Below are 23,394 nucleotides of genomic sequence, written 5' to 3' on the forward strand. Positions count from 1 at the left end.
CGAGGGCGCAAGTCATTCCCTCAACAAATGTGAGGAGAAAGCAGAAGTCAGCTCGGGCTGGAGATCTTTTACAGTTGTGAAAATAACCCAAAAATAATAGTGTTGGAAAAGCCATTAGGTGCATTTTTTTTTATTATAAAGTATATTATTTAGAACATTAATGCAAGTATAAAATAAAAAAGCATTTTGAGTCAGATATAGTTTAATATTTTATTTGGCTGCTCAGTGATCCATAAAAGTTAGTGCACACTCCAGACAATCACATCACACAGGTGTCTATCTGTATGCGGAAACAACTCTTAACAAGTAGTTCTAAAAATAGCCGTATGACTGGCTCAACAGTTGGATTTCATGGAAAATCACCAGCACCTGTTTGTCTGCGTGTCTTGACAGGTGGGCTCTGAGGGGCTATCACAGGCTCAGTGGCTTCAATCTCATGAGACCACAGGGGTTTGAGAGGAAAATCATTTCCCTCATTCTGTATCAGTGATGCACACAGTATGTACATACATTTTGTTCATTTTGTTACAGTTTCTGCAGTAAATTCATTGAGTATACCATATAACCCCAAAGCAAATTCATGTTGACGATCTTATACATTTCTAAAAGAAGCCATTTCCCCCACAAGAACGATAAAAATATTGTACATGGTTCACACCACGTATTTAAATCCACCACCACTAGGGACTATAGTTGGCATTGCATTGTAACACTCAAAGGAAGCAGAGTTTTTACCATGTTGTGGAAGCCAAAGATAAGAATACAACAGCAATCAATGTTTTTGTGAGTATTAGCAAGTCTGCGTAGTTGTGACTCAATCATCATCTTCGTCTGAGTTGTCGACCACCTGTCTCGCATGTTCGGCGTAGTCGAAGGCGGGGAACTTGATGTTGAGCTCATTCCACTTGGTGCATTTGCTGATCTTCTTCTCGTTGAATGTCACCACAAAGTTTTTCACGTGGAGGCAGGGGACATCGATCCCTCGGAAGATCATCATGGAACCCCATCTCTGCAATGGAAATCGGACATTAGAGGGAGAGTTCAGCATTATCTTGCTGACAGACAGTCGTTTCCATGGAGAACTGAAGCTGTTAATCCACCCTCTTGTCAAAGCCACCAGACTCTAATGGCAAAAACAGTAATTTTACCTTGCAGAACATGATCAATGGTAAATGGACCTGCACTTATATAGCGATTTTCTAGTCGCTTTGCGACCACTCAAAGCGCTTTACTACACTACAGACTGCGCTTTCACTCATTCACACACACATTCATACTGGTGGCAGAGGCTACCCTAAACGGTGCCACCTGCCACCATTGGGAATTCATTCTCACACCTATGAATGCAGCATCGGGAGCAATTTGGGGTTCAGTATATTGCTCAAGGATACTTCGACATGTAGGCTGCCATGGTCATGATGGAACCACCGACCCTCCGAGCACTGGACGAATGCTCTACTGTTATGCAACATTGGTGTTCTAAAGGGTTAAGTCTGGATTCACCAAAGTGACACAATAACAAAGACACATAAACGATCGAGGCAGCGGTAGACCAGAAACTCCTGTGATTTGCAAGGTAAAATTACTGTTTTTGTCTATGTAGTCTGGTGGCCTTGACGACAGCATCAAATTCAACTTCAGCCCCCGAATAAACTTAAACAGGGCTGTCTGATGGCAGGTAAAATGGTCAAAATATAGATTCTAAATATAGAGTACATTGATTTTTTTAGTCACTGTTTGCTTCGTACATTGCTTAGCTTATTGTATATTATTGATTGGTATTGATTACCTTATCGTATTGGTGCTCCTGCCAGCCATCTACTGTGGGTAATACACTGACTACCTCATACAACCACACTTAAAAAAAGTCTAAACTATTCCTTTAAAACACATAAGGGATGCTATGTTATCATATGTTATCATTTGTTTTTACATCGAGTGAGAAAAGGCTTGTTCAGTGACAAAACTAATTAATGCCACTTGTAGCCTTCTTCTACATGGTAGTCATAGCCTTTAAAAAGACATGAAGCATCTGGTTGTAGTTTCAGTACAGGCCAAAAGTTTGGACACACCCATCTCATTCAATGCGTTTTTCTTTATTTTCATGACTATTTACATTGTAGATTCTCACTGAAGGCATCAAAACTATGAATAAACACATATGGAATTATGTAATTAACAAAAAAAGTGTGAAATAACTGAAAACATGTCTTGTATTTTAGATTCCTCAAAGTAGCCACCCTTTGCTTACTAGAATATAAGACATGTTTCAGTTATTTCACACTTTTTTGTTAAGTACATAATTCCACATGTGTTCATTAATAGTTTTGATGAATTTACAATGTCAATAGTCATGAAAATAAAGGAAAAACATTGAATGAGAAGGTGTGTCCAAACTTTTGGCCTGTACTGTATATCTCACGTGACTCATTTTTAAACCAGATTTTTTTATGTGTGGAACTATTCTCTGTTTAAAAGACAGCTGTACACCAATAGAGAGACGAGTCCCCCATGCCTTTCTTATACACTTACCTGCCCGCACTCTTTGCATGCTATGAAGAAATTGGTCTCATAATCGAGAAGTCGCTCTTGAAGTGTAGTGTTCTCTCTCTTAATGAAAAGTTTACTGTTGGAAAAGAAAAAAAGTCAGTACAAAGACTTTAAAACTGATAAACTTCTTTCATCGTGGCACACAGTTTATACATCGTGGCATACTGTACGAGTTGACACTGAATTGCAGTTCGTACCAGAACTCCGGTGTGACATTGACTCTGTGCATATTTTCGATGATCTGGATGTCCTCGCCGGTGCAGACGTGCTTGCTGCAGCTTCGGCAGCTAAATTTCACATCACCCTTTTGCTCCTGCATGCTTTTCTGCTTCTTTTTTGTCATTCTCACCCTGTTCTCCATTATAGCCTGAAGCTGAAAGTCAGTGATCTGTAAGAAAAGAAGGAAAAAACATGATGGAGAACGGTCTAATGACAATATACAATACAAATTTATTTATAAAGCACATTTAAAAACAACAGCATTGACTAAAGCGCCCCAAACCAATAAGCATTGAATTACAAAATACGGACAGTTAACACAGATTAATGACACAAGAATTTGGATCACAAAAGCAACCCTGGGAAAACAGAGACTTCGAAGGCCAGGGAGAACAAATTGGTTTTTAAAAGAGATTTAAAAACAAGCAATGTAGGGGCCAGTCTGATCTGTAGGGGGAGCTCATTCCAGAGTTTGGGGGCCACAACAGCAAAGGCTTAACCTGGGTATACCCATGCTGCCTTGTGCGCTCGATTTTGTTTCGTTTGGACAGACAGAAGATTGTAGTTTGCTTACGGATCCAACATGGCTGCAGCAGACGCGAAGCTCTCGTTCGATCTAGCTGTAGACAGTGTTCTAGATAGTTTAGAGCGAAAGCTTATTTTAAAAGAAGAACAAGGTTTGGCTTAACACTCCTTTATCACCACCAAAAAGGATGTTTTAGCCTTGCTTCCAACAGGATTTGGCAAAAGCCTAATCAACCAACTAGCCCCGTTAGTGGCTAAGCTAATGGGGTTTAGCGATTGGCTAAGAGCTACGTACAGACGCTTATGATAGACATTCGTTGCGCCCAATAAACGGCTCTGGACGATCGAAAACCACGCCTCCTCTACGGAGAAATGAATAGGTGGTCTCCAGACTATATCTAATTTGTGATATAGTCTGGCGGTAGCCAGGCTAGCAAAGGCTCTGTCACCTCTCTGCTTTAGTCTCGTTTTAGGAGCGATCTGTCTGCAGATCTCAATGAATGTGAGGAAACACGAGTGCAGAAGACCAGACAGGGGAACATAGGACTCTTTTTGGGAAAAGCGTGGAAAAAAGGGTCCTATGTTCCCCAGTCTCATACAAAGAGGGGAACATAGACGCGCTCCAGACTGGAAGAAAGGGGGCTGGCCAAATCTGCTGATAGAAGAAATGACGGTGTTTTGCATGTCTCACTCACTCATGTAGTTACTCATGAAACCACAACCTGCTGAATCAGTTGGATTTCAGTTTTAAAAAGTTTGTAGTCAGCTTACTCGTTTCTCGTATTCCCCTCGATCTAAGGCTCTGATTTTCTCTATGGCTTTGTCCATCATGGTGATGCGGTACTCGTTGACACTTTCCTTCTCAAACACGCCCGAATTCTTCACCTCCACCAGAGTGTAACTGCTGTCCTCCGCTCTTCCTCTGCCTCGAGCCTGTTAAACACAATGATAAGAAACCGCTTTAATATCTTACTGTAATACATTATGCACCCTATAGTGACAATCGGTGACTGACAACACTGACCTGAATCATAGCAATTTCATTAGTCACGAGTCCGTATCGGATAACTAAATTGCAGGCTGCTATGTCCAAGCCCTCCTCTGCCACGGTGGTAGCAATCAGCAGGTTGACTTCACCATCGCGGAATTTGGTCAGCACGTCCCTTTGCTCCGCCTGATTAACACATATGAGAAGTGTGAATTGGATCTTTAGTGTGTAGGATGTGAGAGAGAATGTGCTGCAGTTTGTGTAAATTGCACTCACAGTGGTCATCGGTTTAACATTGCTCTGGTCTCCTCCTCCGATCACGTACGCTGCTTTCACTCCAACGTCATCAAACTTGGAGTTTTCCTGAATCCACTGACTTAGAGCAATGGCACTGCGACGCGTTTTGGTGAAAATGATCCCTCTGGCCTTATCCCTGCTGGTGAACTCCTGCAGAACTATACTTCTCAGCTGTGACAGGCTTTTGTTTTCATACTCGGGATGCTCTGTAAGCCTCTTCAGCTCTTCCTTTTTCTCTGCGAGACATAGATTATAAAAGAGTTGTGGATAAGTTGAGTTGAGGTTAAAGGAACACTTCAACATTTTAAGAAATTATGTTTATTCACTTTTTTGTTGGAAGTTGGCTAAGAAGGCACAATTCTCATGTCTGTCTGATAAATATACTGCAGTTAGCTTAAAAGACTGGAAGACAGGGGGCTGGCCAAATCAGCTGATAGAAGAAATGACGGTGTTTTGCATGTCTCACTCACTCATGAAGTTACTCATGAAACCACAACCTGCTGAATTTGCACTTAGGTTTCTGTACAGATTAGATTCATGAGCTGTAGCTTGTTTATTAGCTAACTAGCTAATTAGCTTACTTTTTTTTTTTTACCGTTGGCCAGAAACAGGCTAGTTTCTCTCCGTTTCCACTCATTATGCTAAGCTAACCTAGCTTTATAGATTGAGAATCGTATTCATCTTTTCATCTAATTCTAAGGAAGAAAACAATTAAGTTTAACTTAAAAAATGCCATTATTAAAAAACAACAGGACATAAAACAATACCATTAAACAAATTGAAGAGGAATCTCTCTGTGTCTGTGATTTTTATTTTCTGCTCCTCCTCATCTGGTGTCCTTTTCTTCTTTATCTCCTCCTCGTTGTATTTGTTCAGGAAATTGAAGGCATCACGCATGCGAATGGTGTTGCTGAGATTCAGGCCCTCGCTGTACTGCCGAAGGTGCTCTGCACAGACCCGCACTTTCTGATTTTCCTCCGTCGCAGCTAAAGTGGATTGAGACAAGCATTTAGATCCAGGACGACAGTTTTGGAGTTTGTTGGACAAAGGGTTAGTATCTGTAAATACTAACCTAGGCGCTCTTTTTGAACAACCCACTGTTCATAAGTCTGAGAGCCAAGGTCAGAGGTGGGGTTCAACTCAGCATGGGTATGAATTGCATTCATGATGTTCTTGATTACATCCCCAAAGGGATCCTGAAAAGGATTCACACAAATAACACTGTTAATACCGTTCCTTGGAGAGAAACTGTGTCAAAAAGCTACCATTACAAATGTACCTCTTTTCTGTCTTCAATAGTTTTACAGTTTTTTCTTGGTTCCTTTTTGTGTTGCCCAAGGTCTCCGGTCATGATTTTGTAGGCATCCAAGTTTGCACAAATCTATGAAAGAGAAACACAGATTTACATAGTTGGAATTAATCAAAATCAAATAAATCCATCTCAGTGATGCACACTTTTTCTACTAAATGTCTGAATGTCAAACACAGAGTCGAAGCCAAAAGGCTGTTTTCAATTTTTAACTGTTGTGGCCAGAGGGAACATAATGGCTAGTGTGTGTGTGTGTGTGTGTGTGTGCAGGTGCAGGGTGGAACATTTGAAACAGCTTAAGACTGGATGAACAGGGTCCTCAATGAGGGCAGAGAAACTGGTGCAGAACAAAAAATATGTAGAAAAGTGAAATGATTCATTCACTATGTGTGGATACGACAGCTGTAAAATGTAATCAGATCCAATAAAAGTTTGACTTTTGTGAAGCTTTTGATTAGACAAAGGGGTTTAATTCATCTCATTCAGTGAATTTTAAAGGTCCTATTGTCAAATAGGAGATTTTCATCTTATTTTTCAAATGAAAGGCTATAGTCTTTGCTGCAGTGGTGGAAAGTGTTGTAGAAAATCTTTAAAGAAAACACTTGACGAACAGATAGTATCGAATCACAGCCTTGTGCGGGATTTATTTAGCAGACATTAAAATCAGATGATACAACGCATCCAATGGTCAGAACAACTCTGAGAGACAACGCCTCTCACAAACTAATTCCACTTCAATTCGTACGTCATTGTTTCTTTGTAACTAAGGTTTTAATGTCCCATACTTTCCTGTTATGACAATCATTTGATATGTGAGTACACTTGGGAGATTATGTTCTTCTAATGTTATCGTATCAACCAGAGCATCCGCTCAGGATGCGCTATGCTGACTTTCCAAAGTACATTTAATCTTTTTTAAGTACTGTACTTAAGTATAAGTTTGAGGTACTTGTACTCTACTTGAGTATTTCCAATTTATGTAACTTTATACTTCTACATCACTACATTTTGAGGCAAATATTGGACTTTTTACTCCACTACATTTACCTGACAGCTTTTTTCAGGGCAATATTTAACATAAAAAACATGATATATTTAAAGCGATTAGACAATTTTTTTATTTAGCCTCCTAACAGTATATTAAGTCATTTAAATTAGCCCTACCTGGACAATAGTAAAATGCTGCTTGCATAAGTGCATCAATAATAACAATCCAACAATGTATTTGGAATATATAAACGATTTGAGTGGATCCATTCTGCATAATGACTAATTTTACTTTTGATGCTTTAAGAACACTTTGATGCTGATACTATTTAACTTATACTTAAGTAAGTTTTGAATTCAGGAATTTTACATGTAGTGGAGTAATTCTGCAGTGTGGTATCAGTACTTTTACTGAAGTAAAGGATCTGAATACTTTTTCCACCACTGCTTTGCTGTTATTGGAACATCAGATTGTGAGGGAGCCTTTATTTTATACACATAGACTGAAATGTGCTCTGTGCTTTTGTCTACATAGGTGTGGACAGGAAGTTGGGAATACTTTACACGCAGTATGTGATCCTCAGCTTTCGCCATTTTTGTGGCTCCCCCGACCCCTGGTGAGGCAGTCAGGCCCAGGATCTGAGGGAGGGGCACGGGCTCCTTCTGCTCCTTCTTCAGCAATCGGTTTTTGTGCTTCTGCTTCAGGTAGCGCATCATTATGTGGTTGTAGACGCCTCCTTTTTGAGTATGGTGACACTCATCTATCACGATCAGTGTGAGATCTACAAAAAGAGACGATAAAGAATGAAACACTTAATAAGCTTTGGCTTCTTCCCACTCCTTTTGAACACAAATAAGTGTTGAGTCTTGTTGTTGTTTCATTTTGTGTTGTTGTCTTGTATTTGTTGTTAGTTTGTTTTTAATTGTTCATCTTTTATTTTGTGTTCAAATAAATTCTCAATCAATCAAAACGCGAGAAATAACGCATTGTCCAGTATGCAGTGGTGGAAAGTAACTAAGTACATTTATTTAAGTACTGTACTTAAGTATCATTTTGAGGTACTTGTACTTTACTTGAGTATTTCCATTTTATGTAACGTTATACTTCTACCTCACTACATTTTGAGGCAAATATTGTACTTTTTACTCCACTACATTTAGCTGAAGTTTAAGCTTAAGTTACTTTTTAGGTCAAGATTTAATATATAAACCCTGATCGATTTAAAGTGACTAGACATTTTCACAGTATATTACTGTTATATAGTAGTTGAAATGATCCCTATCTTGTGAAAATTAAAACACTGCTCACATAAATGCATCAATAATAATAATAATAATAATATAATAATATATTTAGAATATATAAAACAATCTGAGTGGGTTTATTCAGCATAACAAGTACTTTTACTTTTGATACTTTAAGTACATTTTGATTCCGATACTTTTGTACTTTTACTTCAGTACGTTTTGAATGCAGGACTTTTACTCATAGTGGAGTAATTTCACATTGCGGTATCAGTACTTTTACTGAAGTAAGAAATCTGAATACTTTTTCCACCACTGCCAGTATGTGACGCAAAGTTATAAAAAGCAACATGCAGGATTACAGGAAGATGAAAACATGGTGAGTGTCTTCACAGATTCTTTGGTGAGAGTATCCTTAAGCAAAATTACTGCTTCCATTGTTAAAACAATAACATTTACATTTCTGCATCTCTCACTGTAACATTACTATCCAGGGACTACAATTTTCTGAACCAAGCGGTGCTATTTATACATCATTTATTTGTGTTTCTGAAATAAAAAGAGATGATTTTTGCTCACAGATTACAATATCTTTCTGCAGGAGAGATCCTCCCGCACAAACCATCACTTTCCTAGAAACCTGACGCAGCAGTTCAAGCCGCACAACAACATCTGCTGGAAAACTTCAAAAATAGCTTCAGCTCTTTCTTATTTTTCGCAGAAGTGTAAGTGAGTGAGGTGAGTTATAAGCTTTCACAGGTACACGTTTAACCAGAGTGGTACAAATGTGTCCCTGGAGGAAAAAGAGTATGTTGGAGTGGCAGCTTGATGTATTGTGGGTGATAGAAGCTCTCATGTGAATTTGATCAGCCACACACTGATGGCTTGAACAGACGTGTGGCCTGGAAAGCAGGAGATAGGAAAAAAAAGAAAGAAAAAGAAAGAAGGACACGCTCTCAGGCGTTTCAACAAACAGCATATGTTCCACTGAGGTGGCTATTCCACCTTGGACTAGTGAGTGCCAACAAGAGTGAACAGCAGAGCCGGAAGACTTTGACAAGATCCTGTCAGGTATCATCAGGGGAGATGTTATGAGTCCTCCGGGTGGCTTTCTATTCCAAAACCTGTCAGTGTCTTTGGTTTAAGCCTGGGCAGATTTTAACTAAAGGGTTTAAAAGCCTATTTAAGTTGTTGTAAAGCTATTTCAGTTTTGAACGCTGGTTTGTTTTGTTGTGTCGAAACCAAAGGAAACCATTAAACCAAGAAAAAAACTTGTTTACATTCTTGTGTCAGATTCTATGAGCTTTTTTTTTTTAATAAAATCATACCGCTCAAGTTCACCCCTTCATCCTCTCCTGTGTTGGACCTCTCCAAGAAATTCTCAAGGATCTGCGCTGTGCAAACGATGACGTCGTTGTTCTTCACAATCTCTGTGAAAGAGATTTTGAGCTGGCAGTCTCCGCTGACTCTCTCCACTTTATACGCCGGCTTCAAGAAACGACAGAACTCTTCGGAATAATGCTGCTCAACAAGAGGAACCTGCAGGACACCAGAGCACATTCAGTTATATGATGTTTATGCGGCTAAGTCAAGAAATCTAACAAATAGTAAATACGTTTCTACATTGTTTCTTCTACTAATGATTTAAGGGTGTGTTTATAATCATAATAACGGCTTTGATTACTTTTTTAGAAAGGTTTTTTTGTTCATTGTTCAAAAATTTGGGTGGGGACACTCCCTTTAGTCTGCAGAGACATGATTTGGCAAGTTATTATTTTGTTTTTTTCCCCCATGTTGAAGAATGAATCACTATGATCAGTTTCAGTCACACACAGTCATTATTTAACAAGCAGTTTTGAACCTCAACTAAATTGTTTTATAGCTGGAAAACCCTTTAATCCAAAACTGAGTAAGTCGTGGTCTTTTCCAGTGCAGAGCGGATCATATTCATGCCAAATAGCACCAAAGTGCAGGGGAATATCTAAACCTTATGGCATGTAATTTGTGGTGGGCTGACCCACATGTGCAAATTGACTGAAAGATAGAATGTTTTCTTTGGATTTGAAAAGGACATAAGTAGGTCACACAAGAGAGCAAAGTCAGGAATACCAGACTTGGGTTGCTGTACCTTGTTCACCAGGACAACCACTTTCCCTGAACGCCTCTCTGCCCTCCTGTGGTCCAGATGTTTTTTGGTAATATAAACTGCAACTCTGGTTTTACCACTTCCTGTTGGGAGGCATATGATGATGTTTTTCCCCTCCAGGGCAGGTTTAGCGACCTCCTCTTGATAATCTCGGAGAACAATTTTATCTTTTTCTGGGCCTCCAGCTGCTGCTTCTGGTTCTGTAATGCAGAGCAGAGAGTCAGACAGACAAAACTTTTTTTTAGTCTGTGTCAGCAACCCACAATTACAGGCATTACCAGCAGGAAGGGACAGTGTTTGTCATTGTTTGTGGTTTTGGTCCTGTTGCGGAATGTCGTCTTAAAGCTGCTATCATCACATTTTATCTATATTGTGCACATTGTGCACTTTTACTGTTAAACCACTGATTTTAAAGGGGACATGTTATGCTAATTTTCAGGTTCATGCTTATAGTTTGGGTTCCTACTAGAACATTTTTACATGCTTTAACATTTAAAATAAATTATTAGTTTTATCTTACTGTCTTACTGCCTGAATATACCTGTATACACCTCTGTCTGAAACGCTCTGTTTTAGCGACTGTCTCTTTAAGACCCCTCCCAGAAAAGCTCTGTCTGTTCTGATTGATATTGGAAGATACTCAATACAAAAGATGATGCATGACAAGCTGCTGCAATGATACAGTCATGGAAAAAGATATAAGACCACCCTTTTCCTTCAATTTCTTGTTCATTTTATTGCCTGGTACAACTAAAGGTACATTTGTTTGGACAAAGATAATGATAACAGAGAGTTTAACTTAAGAGCTAGCAATTTCCAATGGTTTTCTTGATAATAACCAAAATCATTATCAAGAAAACCATGAAAAATGTCTAGATATCGGCTATTAAATTAAACTCTTATGAGCTATTGTTGCTGTTATCATTATATTTGTCCAAACAAATGTACCTTTAGTTGATGAACTAAAGAACAAGATGAACAAATAAACAAGAAATTGAAGAAAACAAGGGTGGTCTAATATTTTTTTCCATGACTGTAGTTAACACTTTCTGTCTCCTAAGTGGGCGTGGTCACCTCTTCCCCCATCCTTCCATCTCGTTTGGGAGTGTTGTGAATGTTAAGCATAATGTGTTAACATTTTCTTATGTTAACATTAGATATTTATACAGCTAATGGTAATATTTAGTTAGCTAGGGCGTTTGCAAACATTAGTTAGATCTTGTGACAGTGACAAAGCTAGCATTCTCTTGAATTGTCCGTCTAAAAATGTCATCCACAGTATCAGGATGTTCAGATATGTCTCTTGTCCTGCTGCTAGTCTCTTAAAGTGGTAAAAATCCATGTGAAACCAATACAGGAAACGTGAAAAGTCCAGTTTCTAAACTGCCTCTTGTAGTTCTTACTCTGTTGATGGAGATAATCAGCTGGGGGGTGATGTATTCTAATGAGCCTGTATGTGAGATTTAAGGGGGAGGAGCCAAATCTGAACGGCTTGTTGAAACACGTGTTTTCTGATCAAGACAGCCCACAAAAAACTGACTGTGTTGTCTTATTTCACAGTTGGTGAGTTGGTGGTGACTCCAGATTCCCAAATGAAATGAAAAAGTGACTTTGATGTAAATTGATATGTCCCCTTTAAACCACAATTTACACTGTAGTGGAGCAGCTGTATAATCTCATGTCTTAAGTAGTAAAGATATGAACACTGTGAGCAACAAATCATTTCAGTGAGAGGCACTTTTGTACCATATTCGCTTACTTTAAACCATAAAGTTCACAGATGTAGAGAAATGTGCCAAAAGCAAGGCAATGTGTGCACCAGATGCCATTGTTACTGTACACATAAATCAATCCAATCTGGCCTTTTACAGCAGCATTACAAATCCAAAACTGGAAGTCACATTCAAAGGTGAATATGAGCCAATTTAACTGCCTCAGACTTTCCAAAAATGATCCAACATCAGGCGATGTACAGCATTTTCTTGCTTAAGCTCACATCTGCATGTGTTTATCAATCAGTCAGATTTTCTCTAGCTCCTTGGAGTTTATCATTTCAATAATGTTATTCATGTTTTTGGGGTATATCGTGACAGCATTGTGTGTTATTTTCCTGTTTGCAAGGACAGCAGACTTGATCCTCTTCAGACAGACTTTAAGTCGCTGGCAGGCTGTGACTCATTTGCTCTGTCTGGGCCGGGGATAAAACATGACTAAGGCACAATATGCATGTACCCCCCTCTCTGCTACCTTCAAAACTCACTGTTCTACATTTCCACTCAGTTATGAGTTCAAACCCCCGGAAAGGTTGTTTTTTTCCTCAGTGCAGACAGCTTTTAATTTTCCCTAGCAGACTTGGTATGCCAAAGGTTAAAGTGCCGTTTCAAGCAACTACATGGAAGTAAATAAACGTCTGTGCCGATGGCGAGATATTAAGCTTTAACAACAATAAGAAGTAAACAGTAAACAGACTCCAAACTTATTAGAGCTGGAGAAGTCAACAATCAGCTATGTTTAATACTTTGGCTCAGTGCAGTGAAATTAAATTCAGAAGAGCCACAAATAATTCTGCACATGCAACTCCTTTTAACAGTCTGAGGGACCAATTTTACATGTAATTCTTTCTGTTTAAACTGTGCACTCTGGAAAACCGTTAAAAAAAAGACGTTTATGGCATTACTCACATTAATCAGACAAACTGTAGGAAAATAAAAGACATTTCCTCTGTTTCTTCATACCATCATTAGTCAATATGCTTCTCCTTTTGTGCCACGTCTTTGCTCTGAGTTGATAATCCCCGAAGCCATCTTTAATTACACTAACACAATGTGGGAATGGCACTTTATGCATAAGAGCGCAGTGCACTGACAGATGATGCAGTAGCTTTTGAAATAATTGCAAAATGAAGCTTCGAGGTGTAAATAAAAGGCTTCACTCCACTGCAACTTGATTTTTTTCTCCCTTTACATTACTTTACAATGAGCCAATATAGAGTCAGCATGTGGTTTTCATTTGAAGCGCTGTCCTCTATGACCCCAATGTGGTTCATCATGGTACACACATGTGGAACATATTCTATGTTCCACTCGCAACACGTTCCAAGCACTCATTCTGCCTTTGGGACACTATAGGTCATCTATTCGTCCACAACGCTTTGGTTTTCGTGTGTGGTCTACAGGGACCAGAACCAAAACAAGCTTTTTAGATTACTACAATAATTTAAAAACTTTAACAACATCAACAGTATTGAGTGTGAGTGAGTCAGTCCGACCTGGCTGTGAGATCTCCATGCTCTCTGGCATTTGTTTGGTTCCACTGCTTGCTGCTCCATACAAGTCTGAAAAGATATAAACAGAGGTATAAAAAATCACAAGAAATGCAGAAAATAAATCTTAGGCATGTTCATTATGTTGGGAGTTCCAGCTGCTTAACGTGCACGTTTCACCACTCATCTGTGGCCTCTGCCTTCTGCCTCCCTGATAGAAATTATTGTGAATTGAACTGTGTGTGGTCCTTAAAACATTAATAAATTACATTGGAAAAATATTTATTTCAGGAAAACTTTGCACAATTTTTTTAATTTATCTACATGGACAGAGACCACTATAGAGCACTGAGAGACACGTGAGAAATCAGCATGCTTTTAGATCAAGTGAAATAAAAAAAAAGGCTTTGCAAGGACAATCTTGCTCAGTACATTAAAACATATATATACAGTCATGGAAAAAAATATTAGACCATTATTATCTTCAATTTCTTGTTCATTTTAAAGCCTGGTAAAACTAAAGGTTTGTTTGGACAGATATAATGATAACAAAAATAGCTCATAAGAGTTTAATTTAAGAGCTGATATCTAGACATTTTTCATGGTTTTCTTGATAATGATTTTGGTTATTATCAAGAAAACCATGGAAAATATCTATTGCTATTTTTGTTGTTTTCTTTATATTTGTCCAAACAAATGTACATTTAGTTTTACCAGGCATTAAAATATATATATATATATATATATATATATATATATATATATATATATATATATATATAAGCAAGGTGAGGTGATTTAAAAAAATATTTTTTGTTTGAATATTTTTCTGTGGTATTCGTTTTTTATTTATTTATTTATTTTCTAAACAGTAATTGCACCACTAAAGACATTCATGTTTCCTTCTTGGTGATTTTTTTTAGGTCTTATGGCCAAAATGAGAATTACAACAAGAGACAGAACGACAGAAAAAAATTTAAATTATCCTGGCAAAACTTGGATCTCCAGAATTTCCTTTTTCTCTAAGAACACCTTGCAGGGCTTCTGTACATCACTAATCGTAAGAGATAAAATATGTGTTTTGTAAATTCTGGGCAACTTCAGACTGGACAGTAAGAACGTCCAATGTCAGCTTTTTTAACTTAAAGAGGCGTTCTGTCAGACCTGCTTCCTGCGGATGCTCCTCAGTAGAGCTGATGACCGTGTACTCTGGGCTGTTACAGCTTCCTGCTGCTGCTGGAGCATCAGTTTCCATCTCTTCATCTGCCAGGGAACACTGTTTCTCACCTGAGCCCAATGAGAAATCACACATTGTCATTTGCTCTACCTCCCGAACACAGATACTAGGGCTGGGCGATATGGACCAAAAGTCATATCCCTATATGTTTAGGCTGAATATCAATATACGATATATATCCCGATATTTCTATCACAAAGTGAAAGCAAATGTTCAGTCAAAGTCAAACCAAATCAAAATAAAAATCAAATCAAAATTACTTTATTCATCCCTGAGGGGAAATTCAGTGACAAATATAACTATGATATATATATATATATATATATATATATATATATATATACACATATATATATATATATACATATATATACTTGTGACTTGTCATATCAAATATTACATGTCACAAGTAGTTTTATTGAAACCGTTTATTTATGTGAATATAAATACTGTCTAACAACAGGAGTACCTTTTTTAAAAATAACCTATTAAATAAAATATAAAATAAATAATTATATAAATATATTTATATGAGAAAAGAATAACAAACATTACAAAGGACCTAAATATAATATATATATATATATATATATATATATATATATATATATTATGATAATTTTTTTATGTTGATATATCGCCCAGCCCTAACAGATACCTTCATTTAAATGCCACAAGCCTGCCTAATGACATTCCATGTGATGGGTGTGTCAGTCACCTTTCATGCAACAGTCAGATGACTCTCCAGTCAGCTCACTCAGCAGGTGAGCGTGTTCAGTTTCACGCAGAACTTTAAGAAATGTAGAAAACCATCCTGGTCGACCTCTGACGATAGACGATAGAAGTTCACGGGCTCCACCCAGAGGTCCTTTATTTGCTGTTGTGGTTTTAATCTACAACAAGAGCATAATAGTGGACTGGTTATGCAATCAGAGTGAAGTACAGTGCTCTGCAAAACAGATGAGTGCATGAGTCTGCCATCTTGTGGTCAAACACCGTAAAGACAACTAGTGGGATAAGTTGAACCGGAAGAAGTGCACACACTGAAGTTGTTGTACCTCTAATGTCATTTGAATTATATGTGAGTTTAAAGAACATATAAAAACTCCTACACTCTCAAAAATGAATACTACAAAAAGTGATACAACTGTGAAAATGTATAGTCATGTTTTTGCAGAGCAAAAATGTGTTTTTTTAATTTAATTTAAATTATTTATTATAATTCAATTATCCATTTACTCAATTTCTATTGTTTAAACATATGCTATTAATTTGTCTAAGTGGAGTATTTTATATTTGTTTAACTGTATTATTATATTGATCACATGCCTGTAATGTTTTTGAATTTTGTTTTGAATAAAGCTAGAAGAAAAAAAAACCCACATTAACCTTCTGGAGTCCATCTATTCATTGAAAACATATAAATACAGTTATTATTGTAAATAAAAACATGTTTAGTATAACAGACAAGCTGAGAAAGCCAGTTAAAGTGGCATTTATGTTTCTAGACCATTTTAAAATTGTGAATTTTCTTTCTACAACATGAAAACGATTACCATTTTCAATGTACATGCAAATAGACTGTTTTATAGTTTTATTTTGCTATTATTTTCTCTGCTGTTTTTGTGTTTATAAATAGGAGGGGGGCGGTTCCTGGCTAGCCTGGGTATACCCATACTGCCTTGCGCGCTCGATTTCATTTGTTATTAGTCTGACGCATAGACACATGTATGTATGATGTATACATGTATATATGTCTATGGTCTGACGTTAGCCAGGCTAGTTCATGCCAGCTTTATACTTTGATAGTTTGAAAAAATGTAAACTCAGACTGATAGCCAAGTTTGTGTGGAGAGAAAGGAGCCATGCATGTGATGTAAAGACAGACTGAAAAATGCTAAACAGAGACAGAAATGAATGCATAGGAAGTTGACAAATTTGAACCAAAATCTCCTGGACTTCAGAGGGTTAAAAATTAAATGTGGTGAGTGACTATAGAGTCACTATACATTTCCACGCTGTGGATTTGACAGCTCACTTTCACAACAGTGTACTTACTAACTCTGAGTCCGCCTGTGTGATGAGGCCTTCGGAAAAACAGTGATCACACACAACGTCAGTGTTCATGTCCATCAGCTTGGGAGAGAGTAGCTGGATGAGATTGACACAATAATCATTCTCTGCCTCCACTTCAGGCTCCGGGGCTTTGACCTGAATGTAATCGGCTGCAAATACACAACCTGCATGTGTCAGCGCGTCAACAAAAGTCCTGAACCAGCCAGGTTTGTGTGGCTTCTTTATGACTGCGGAAATAAGGAGATCCACAGCAGCTGAGTTACCAACAGCCGCATGCTTCTGTCGGATCTGCTCCTTTACATCGGGTTCAAGTTCTAAATAATGATCCAAAACCTGATCAACAACAACCAGCCGTCGCAGCCTCGGTCCGTAGTATTCAATGAGACGCACATTTATATCGTCCTTATCAGAAGCCATGGCGCCTGACCCAGCTGATCACAGTCCACAGCCTCCCCAGGGTTCTTAGCAACTACTGGTAGAGAAAAGCGATGATTCACGGTGTCGTGGAAAATGAAACTCTTTCGGTTTCGTTTCTCCCATAGACTGTATAAAGGTTTCTCCCCAACTCTCACAAGGTAAACAGGCCACCAGGTGGCAGCATCGGAACACACACTAACAGGCAGGCTGATGTCATTTGGGACTTTTTTTTTTTTACGGTAGATTACCTAGAAAACCCCTAAACATTCTGAGACTTTTTTTTTTTTTTTTTTACTTTTAAAACGTGTTATGGGACCCTGCAACATTTTTAAAAAACAAAACCTGCTGCCAAGTGAAATACTTTGGACCTTCAGAGACATCAAGCACCCCTTACCTCACTCCATTAGTGTGTTTCTTTCAAATGGGATAGATCTCACTCCAATAGAAATGTTAAAGACTATATATATATATATATATATATATATATATATATATATATATACACACACACACACACACACACACACACACACACATATAGTATATATGTGTATATGTGTGCATATTTTATATATATATATATATATATATATATATATATATATATATATATATATATATATATATATATATATATGAGAGTTGGGGAGAAACGAAACCGAAAGAGTTTCATTTTCCACGACACCGTGAATCATCGCTTTTCTCTACCAGTAGTTGCTAAGAACCCTGGGGAGGCTGTGGACTGTGATCAGCTGGGTCAGGCGCCATGGCTTCTGATAAGGACGATATAAATGTGTGTGTGTATATATATATATATATATATATATATATATATATATATATATATGCAAATTATTAGGAGTCCTTTTTAACCATCAGTGACTTTTAACATTTCTATTGGAGTGAGATCCCGAGGCTTTGGACAGAGCACAGAAACATTACATTAGATATTACATAAGTCAAGAAGATCACATACAAGATCCTAAATGTGTGTGATTTGGTTGAAGAGATAGCTTAGAGATACAGTCGTTTTAAAATAAAAATACTATAATAATGTACTGAACAAGAGTGACATGATATGAATAATCCAGGGGTTACTGTAGATCATCAATAACTAAGATAAAATAGCCTTTTATTGCTGTTTGACGTAACTTCAGACTGTCCTAAGGCAGATATTAGTTGCTGAAAAAAAATGTAAAATCCTTTAAGTGCACCTATACGGACTTAAAAAGAGAAATCCAGTGACGCAATGAGTGTGTTTTCATTTATTGCTCCCACAGCTTCAAAACAAACATATGTACTACTGTTCTGCTAAAGAGTTTCTCATATAATTTACTCAGTTTAAAAAAAATACATTTTTTTTTACATCTTCCAATGCGATGTTTTCATCTTCTAACAATTGTCTAACAACATTTTAACTTTATTATACATTGCCAACAAAAACAGTACAGTGAAACGATATGCTTCGTCGATGTTATGGTTAGTTATACATGAAGATGCTGACTTAGCATTTGGATTGGTTGTATAGGCACAAGACCCTCTCTGGGGCCTGTTTATGCGCAAGTACTAACTTTCCATGTGTCCCCCCTCCCCCCTCTCCCCCGACACGCCCTCTAAGTGCATCCTAAAAAGAGACAAATATGCTGACATCATTTTATATTGTAATGTGCTACTTTGGGCTCATAAGCAGTGCAAAACAGTAAAGATATAAATATAAAACACATGCACTGCCATGTAGAAATACCTACATCATACTTGTTTGTCAGAGGCCTAGCTCTGGGACAACAGAATACTCTTAAATCTGCATGTTGTGATATCTGGCCAGACAAGCATGTGTGGTGCTTTCTGTTGGCTGAACGTCGTACAGTAGGTGCACGTCAGTGACCGCAGTAATAATGCACATTGTTAAGAGAAGAAAACTACAGTATACTTGATACTGAACTGTATATTGCAGTGCAATTTTCCATAACCCCTGAGTCACACTTCAGAGAAGACGGGCATACAACTAAGGATAAGAAAACTGTTCTCACACCTTTGTAATAATGCTGTATTACACTAATAGCTGCAGAAAATAGTTTGTATAGTCTGTCCATATGTAGACCCTGTGAGTGGAGTCTGGATATGTACCACACACAGGCTTTAGACTCTAACAGGCTCTAACAGGACTTACCAGGTTCATCAGTGACTGTTGAGGGTGCTCAAGAAAGGCCCCCCTCATGCTTTAGGTGCTCCTATAGTACATGTATGACAGTAATGAGGACTCAGAGTAGTGCAGGACCCCAGCTCTGGCTCAAATTCTTCCTTCCATGTCTCAGGTTGCACGAGCTACATGCCTGGTGAAGCTGGACGACCTGATGATGGAGGCGGCCTCCTGCCAGCATTTACAATCTTTAGTCGTGGTCTCCTCTCCGTCTCTACTTCCCTACTTACACTGAGTGGCGTTTCGGAAGCTGAGTGATCAATTGTGTTGCCGTGTCTCTAGGGCAACTGTGGCAGTGAGTGGTAGAGTAGCTGCTCTCTGTCGACACTCAGCTTCTTGGGAGATAACCTTTTCCTATTCTGACTATAGACATGAAAGGTTTGGAAAAGGCTTGACAAGGCTGTTGGCAAACTCCTGTCCAAAGAAATCATCTCTGTTTACTATTCAAACGGGAATTTTAGACTTCTATCAGTCGATGGACGGGAACGCTGCTGGCAGTGTTTGTCCTGGTACTCCAGATCTGTGCTTGTGTGGTCTTTCGCTGCCCCCTTCCCTTGCTGGACTATTGGTAGTGAAAGATTGCTGGCTTCTAATTGTCGCCCTGTCAATCAGGTGACTTGCTTTTATTTCTCTCTTGGCCTGCACTCATGACTTTGAAGTTGTGAGACTTTCTGTGTGCTGGACCAGGAAGGACATTGAGTGGTTTATGAGTGCCTGTCTTTGATCTCTCCCTGGATCTCGCCAAGCGTGCTCAGCACCTACACACACTTTATCTGGGGATGTTGGGGAGCAGTCAGCATGAATCTAATCTCTATGAACCGAATCTGTAGGCAACGGGACAAGATTTTGAGGCATTATGGTTTCTTTTTGTAGTCCGTTTGTAGTCCTAGAACTATTGGCTCATCATGTTTGCGAGCAGGTAAACAGTCTGCATTGAGAGAAAAAGAGGCAAAGGCCGAAATGCAACTGAAACCAACTGGCTATCGTCTGACTATGATTTAGCTTTGTAAAAAAAATGTCTCTGCATTTCTAAGCAGAGAAACAATCTAGTGTCTGAAGTTGCTAATCACACTTGTTCATATGAGATGAAGCAGTGCTGTGATTGGCTGCAGAGTTGTGCGTTCAAAGGAGGAACCAAAGGTTGTTAGGCCTTTTTTAATGGTTTCCATGAAGAAAGTTGTGAATGTAGTTAGATTGGTGCACTGGTGCTTGTGCAAAAGTGCAAACAAGACTTGCAAACAGTAGCGAGGTGTTCATTATGTCTGACTCTAGCCTGTGGCCTATTCAACCCATCCCGGTGTGACCAATTGTGTTTTCACAAAAAAGTGTTGCGTCATGAGAAGTGTGAAAAAGTCCAGTAGAGCCCATTAGAGTGCAAAGCCCAGGTGAAACAGAATGATGATTAGGTGTTGTAGTGCTAGTTCTATCACAGCCAGGTGGAGCTCTTTAACCAGCATCCCTGTTCATTCAGGACGCTGTAGACTTTAGTAACTGGGGAAGTGCTGTCCTCCAACAGCACCACTCTCAGGTTCATCCCGATTGGTTGTAATGTGTAATATATGTGGCATGTACATTTTAAGTGTGTGTGATGATGCTTAAAGAGTCCATCAGAGGGCTTCTGTGTTGATAGAACTACTGTTACAATATGTAACCATTGTTATTACACTGATAACTGCAGAAAACAGTTTAACACGCTGTTAACTGCAGCCAACAGTATTTTATCCACATGCATAATAATAAAAAAAATCTTACTACTATTACCAAGCCATTGCAAATGAACAATACAGATGCCTGTGCCAACATGCTGATAAAATGCTGCTACTTAAAAAGTAATTACAGCATTACAACCCAGATAGAACACCGTGCTGCTGCTGCTGGAAGGTTTATGGCCTTGGGAACTCTGGATCTGAGACGGGTCTGTGGAGTCCAGTGGTGTTCAGGTTGGAGTCAGAAGGGGCTGGGGACGAAGAGGAGGAGGAGGTGGAAGAGGTTTCAGTTGGAAGAAGGATCAGTGCAGACTGCTGATGCCCTGTGATCTGTTGCTGCTGCTGCTGTTGTTGTTGTTGTTGTTGTTGTTGTTGTTGTTGTTGTTGTTGTTGTTGTTGTTGCTGTTGTGGCTCTGAATGTCTTTGTACAAGCAGTGCTGTAAGGCTGCCCTCCATGGGTGCATTCATGTTGGCCAAGCTCGACAGAGAGTCTTTGGATTCCTGAATGGCCCTCTCCAGTTTGTGGTTGGGGCCCTAAGAAGAAGAAAAGTGGCAGAATATAGACAACTTAGTTGCCATAATTGGAGGTTATGATCCTGCGTTTACTCTAAAACTGAATCAGGTTATTCCATGCAAAATGTTGTATTTTCTACTTTAAAAAATTGGAATTGAAAGAGAACTGTCGAATGTTAAAAAATCTAGAAAAATATTGGGTAACGCTTTATAATAAGGTCCTTAATAACCATTAATTAACAAGTAATAAGGCATTGTTCTCGCTTTAGATCCGGTAGTTGCAAAAAGCATAGTTCACTTATAGTTAACTTGTAATAGATGAGCAATAAAGTATATTTTAATATCAATAAGCAAACAAAATAAGATGAATAAAGGCATGGAAAAGACATAATGGGTGGGTCATAGGTGTTTGTAATGCCATCGTTAACACTTATATAAGCTTATAAACACACAATAATGTTAATAAGCATCTTGTAAGGACTTACAAGGGCCTTATTACTTGTTAATTAATGGTTATTACAAGGACCTTAATATAAAGCATTACCAAATATTGTAATCTTTTAAAATAAATAAATACAATTTACATTTTCTGATTCTTGTGACAACATGCACATCACTGCTGCTTCAACTGCTGCGTTTATAAAAAAAAAAGAGGAAGTAATCTTGTATTGATTTGGGGCAAATTTAGGACAAGGGGAGAGCATTTTTCTTTGTTTGATGACTTTAAAGGAAAAGTTAGGCTTTGATGTCAGCTTCCTGACTCATTTTAAAAAGACAGATAGAAAAAGAGAGAGACTGCGGCAGTTTTGTAATGAGGAAGTCAGAGTGAATGCCAGAAATAAAACTTTGTTTTCCTGGTGGTTCTGTTACAAAGTACAAACACATAACCATCAAACCCTTAACAGATGATTTATTGTGGAGACAGACTCATTTTCCTCCTCTGCATTTTATTCATTACATCCAAGGTGCAGCAGTGAATGTCATTGCAATGAGGCAAACGCTAAGGTTGATTGTTTTCAGACTAGCAGGGTGGGCACATTGAACAGCAGGCTGTTGTGTGTGTGTGTTGTTACCCCGTGACCACCAGCCACCCTGGTCCCATGTCATGTTTTATACGTCAGCAAACTAATTTGACTAATTTTACAACCACTATTGAAACACAGGGGCCTTTTAGTTTTTTGGAAAGTACTCCAGAGAGTGAAATTGCCAGGAATTTATCGGTACAAATGAAGTTATACATGCAAAAACAACTAATTAGGTGTTGAAAATGGGTTTCTCCCGGCTAAAAAACTTCCTTACTTGAGTTCCTGTATGGCTGAAAAAATGGCTTGCAGTCAGAGCAACTGGCTGAACCTTCACAGCAGGTCTGTGATAGTCTGGGCTGGCAGTCACAGTGCTGTAGGCTGGAGGTCCCAGTGTTGGCTGTCTTTGCAGCAGCTGCAGGATCGTCTGAATATCTGTCATGAGCTGAGACTCCAGCCTTAAAAAAGAACAGAGAAAAAAGCAGAGTAAGAAAGACGGATAATCACAGACAAGAGGAGCTGAGTGCATAAGTCTGACAAGTGTGATCACGTAATGGCAGAGACACTCAGCTGCAATTCACTGAGCACTAGATGGAGCTTGTGCTCCTCAGTGGACAGATAAAGAGACGGTAAAGGCGTGGAAACACATCCTGCCAGAGTAGTAGACGGAAGACGCTGCTCATAATAGGAGTGAT

The 23,394-nt window shown here is 38.6% G+C and overlaps 2 protein-coding genes across 2 annotated transcripts in view; both read right to left on the bottom strand.

Annotated features, from left to right (window-relative positions):
- Positions 1 to 196: 196 nt before the first annotated feature.
- ifih1 (interferon induced with helicase C domain 1) lies at positions 197 to 17,336 on the bottom strand. Its single transcript, XM_059343147.1, has 16 exons — positions 16,824 to 17,336; positions 15,484 to 15,658; positions 14,693 to 14,815; positions 13,535 to 13,600; positions 10,249 to 10,466; positions 9,449 to 9,659; positions 7,440 to 7,657; positions 5,859 to 5,960; positions 5,652 to 5,775; positions 5,347 to 5,565; positions 4,559 to 4,815; positions 4,319 to 4,468; positions 4,066 to 4,227; positions 2,748 to 2,938; positions 2,533 to 2,626; positions 197 to 1,009 (listed from the first exon to the last, which is right to left on the bottom strand). Exons 1-16 carry the CDS (start codon positions 17,256 to 17,258, stop codon positions 815 to 817), a joined length of 2,940 nt encoding a protein of 979 aa, XP_059199130.1. The 5' UTR covers positions 17,259 to 17,336; the 3' UTR covers positions 197 to 814.
- A 3,595-nt stretch (positions 17,337 to 20,931) lies between these two features.
- Positions 20,932 to 23,394, bottom strand: part of LOC131979365 (potassium voltage-gated channel subfamily H member 7-like) — a 53,228-nt gene continuing 50,765 nt past the window's right edge. Inside the window, exons 15-16 of the mRNA XM_059343323.1 lie at positions 22,977 to 23,157; positions 20,932 to 21,698 (exon numbers count right to left, since the gene is read on the bottom strand). Of these exons, the coding sequence (XP_059199306.1) occupies positions 21,342 to 21,698; positions 22,977 to 23,157 (538 nt within the window). The 3' untranslated portion in view covers positions 20,932 to 21,341. The remainder of the gene's footprint in view (positions 21,699 to 22,976; positions 23,158 to 23,394) is intronic.

This window comes from Centropristis striata, chromosome 10, assembly GCF_030273125.1.
Source record: "Centropristis striata isolate RG_2023a ecotype Rhode Island chromosome 10, C.striata_1.0, whole genome shotgun sequence".
NCBI classification, from domain to species: Eukaryota; Metazoa; Chordata; class Actinopteri; order Perciformes; family Serranidae; genus Centropristis; species Centropristis striata.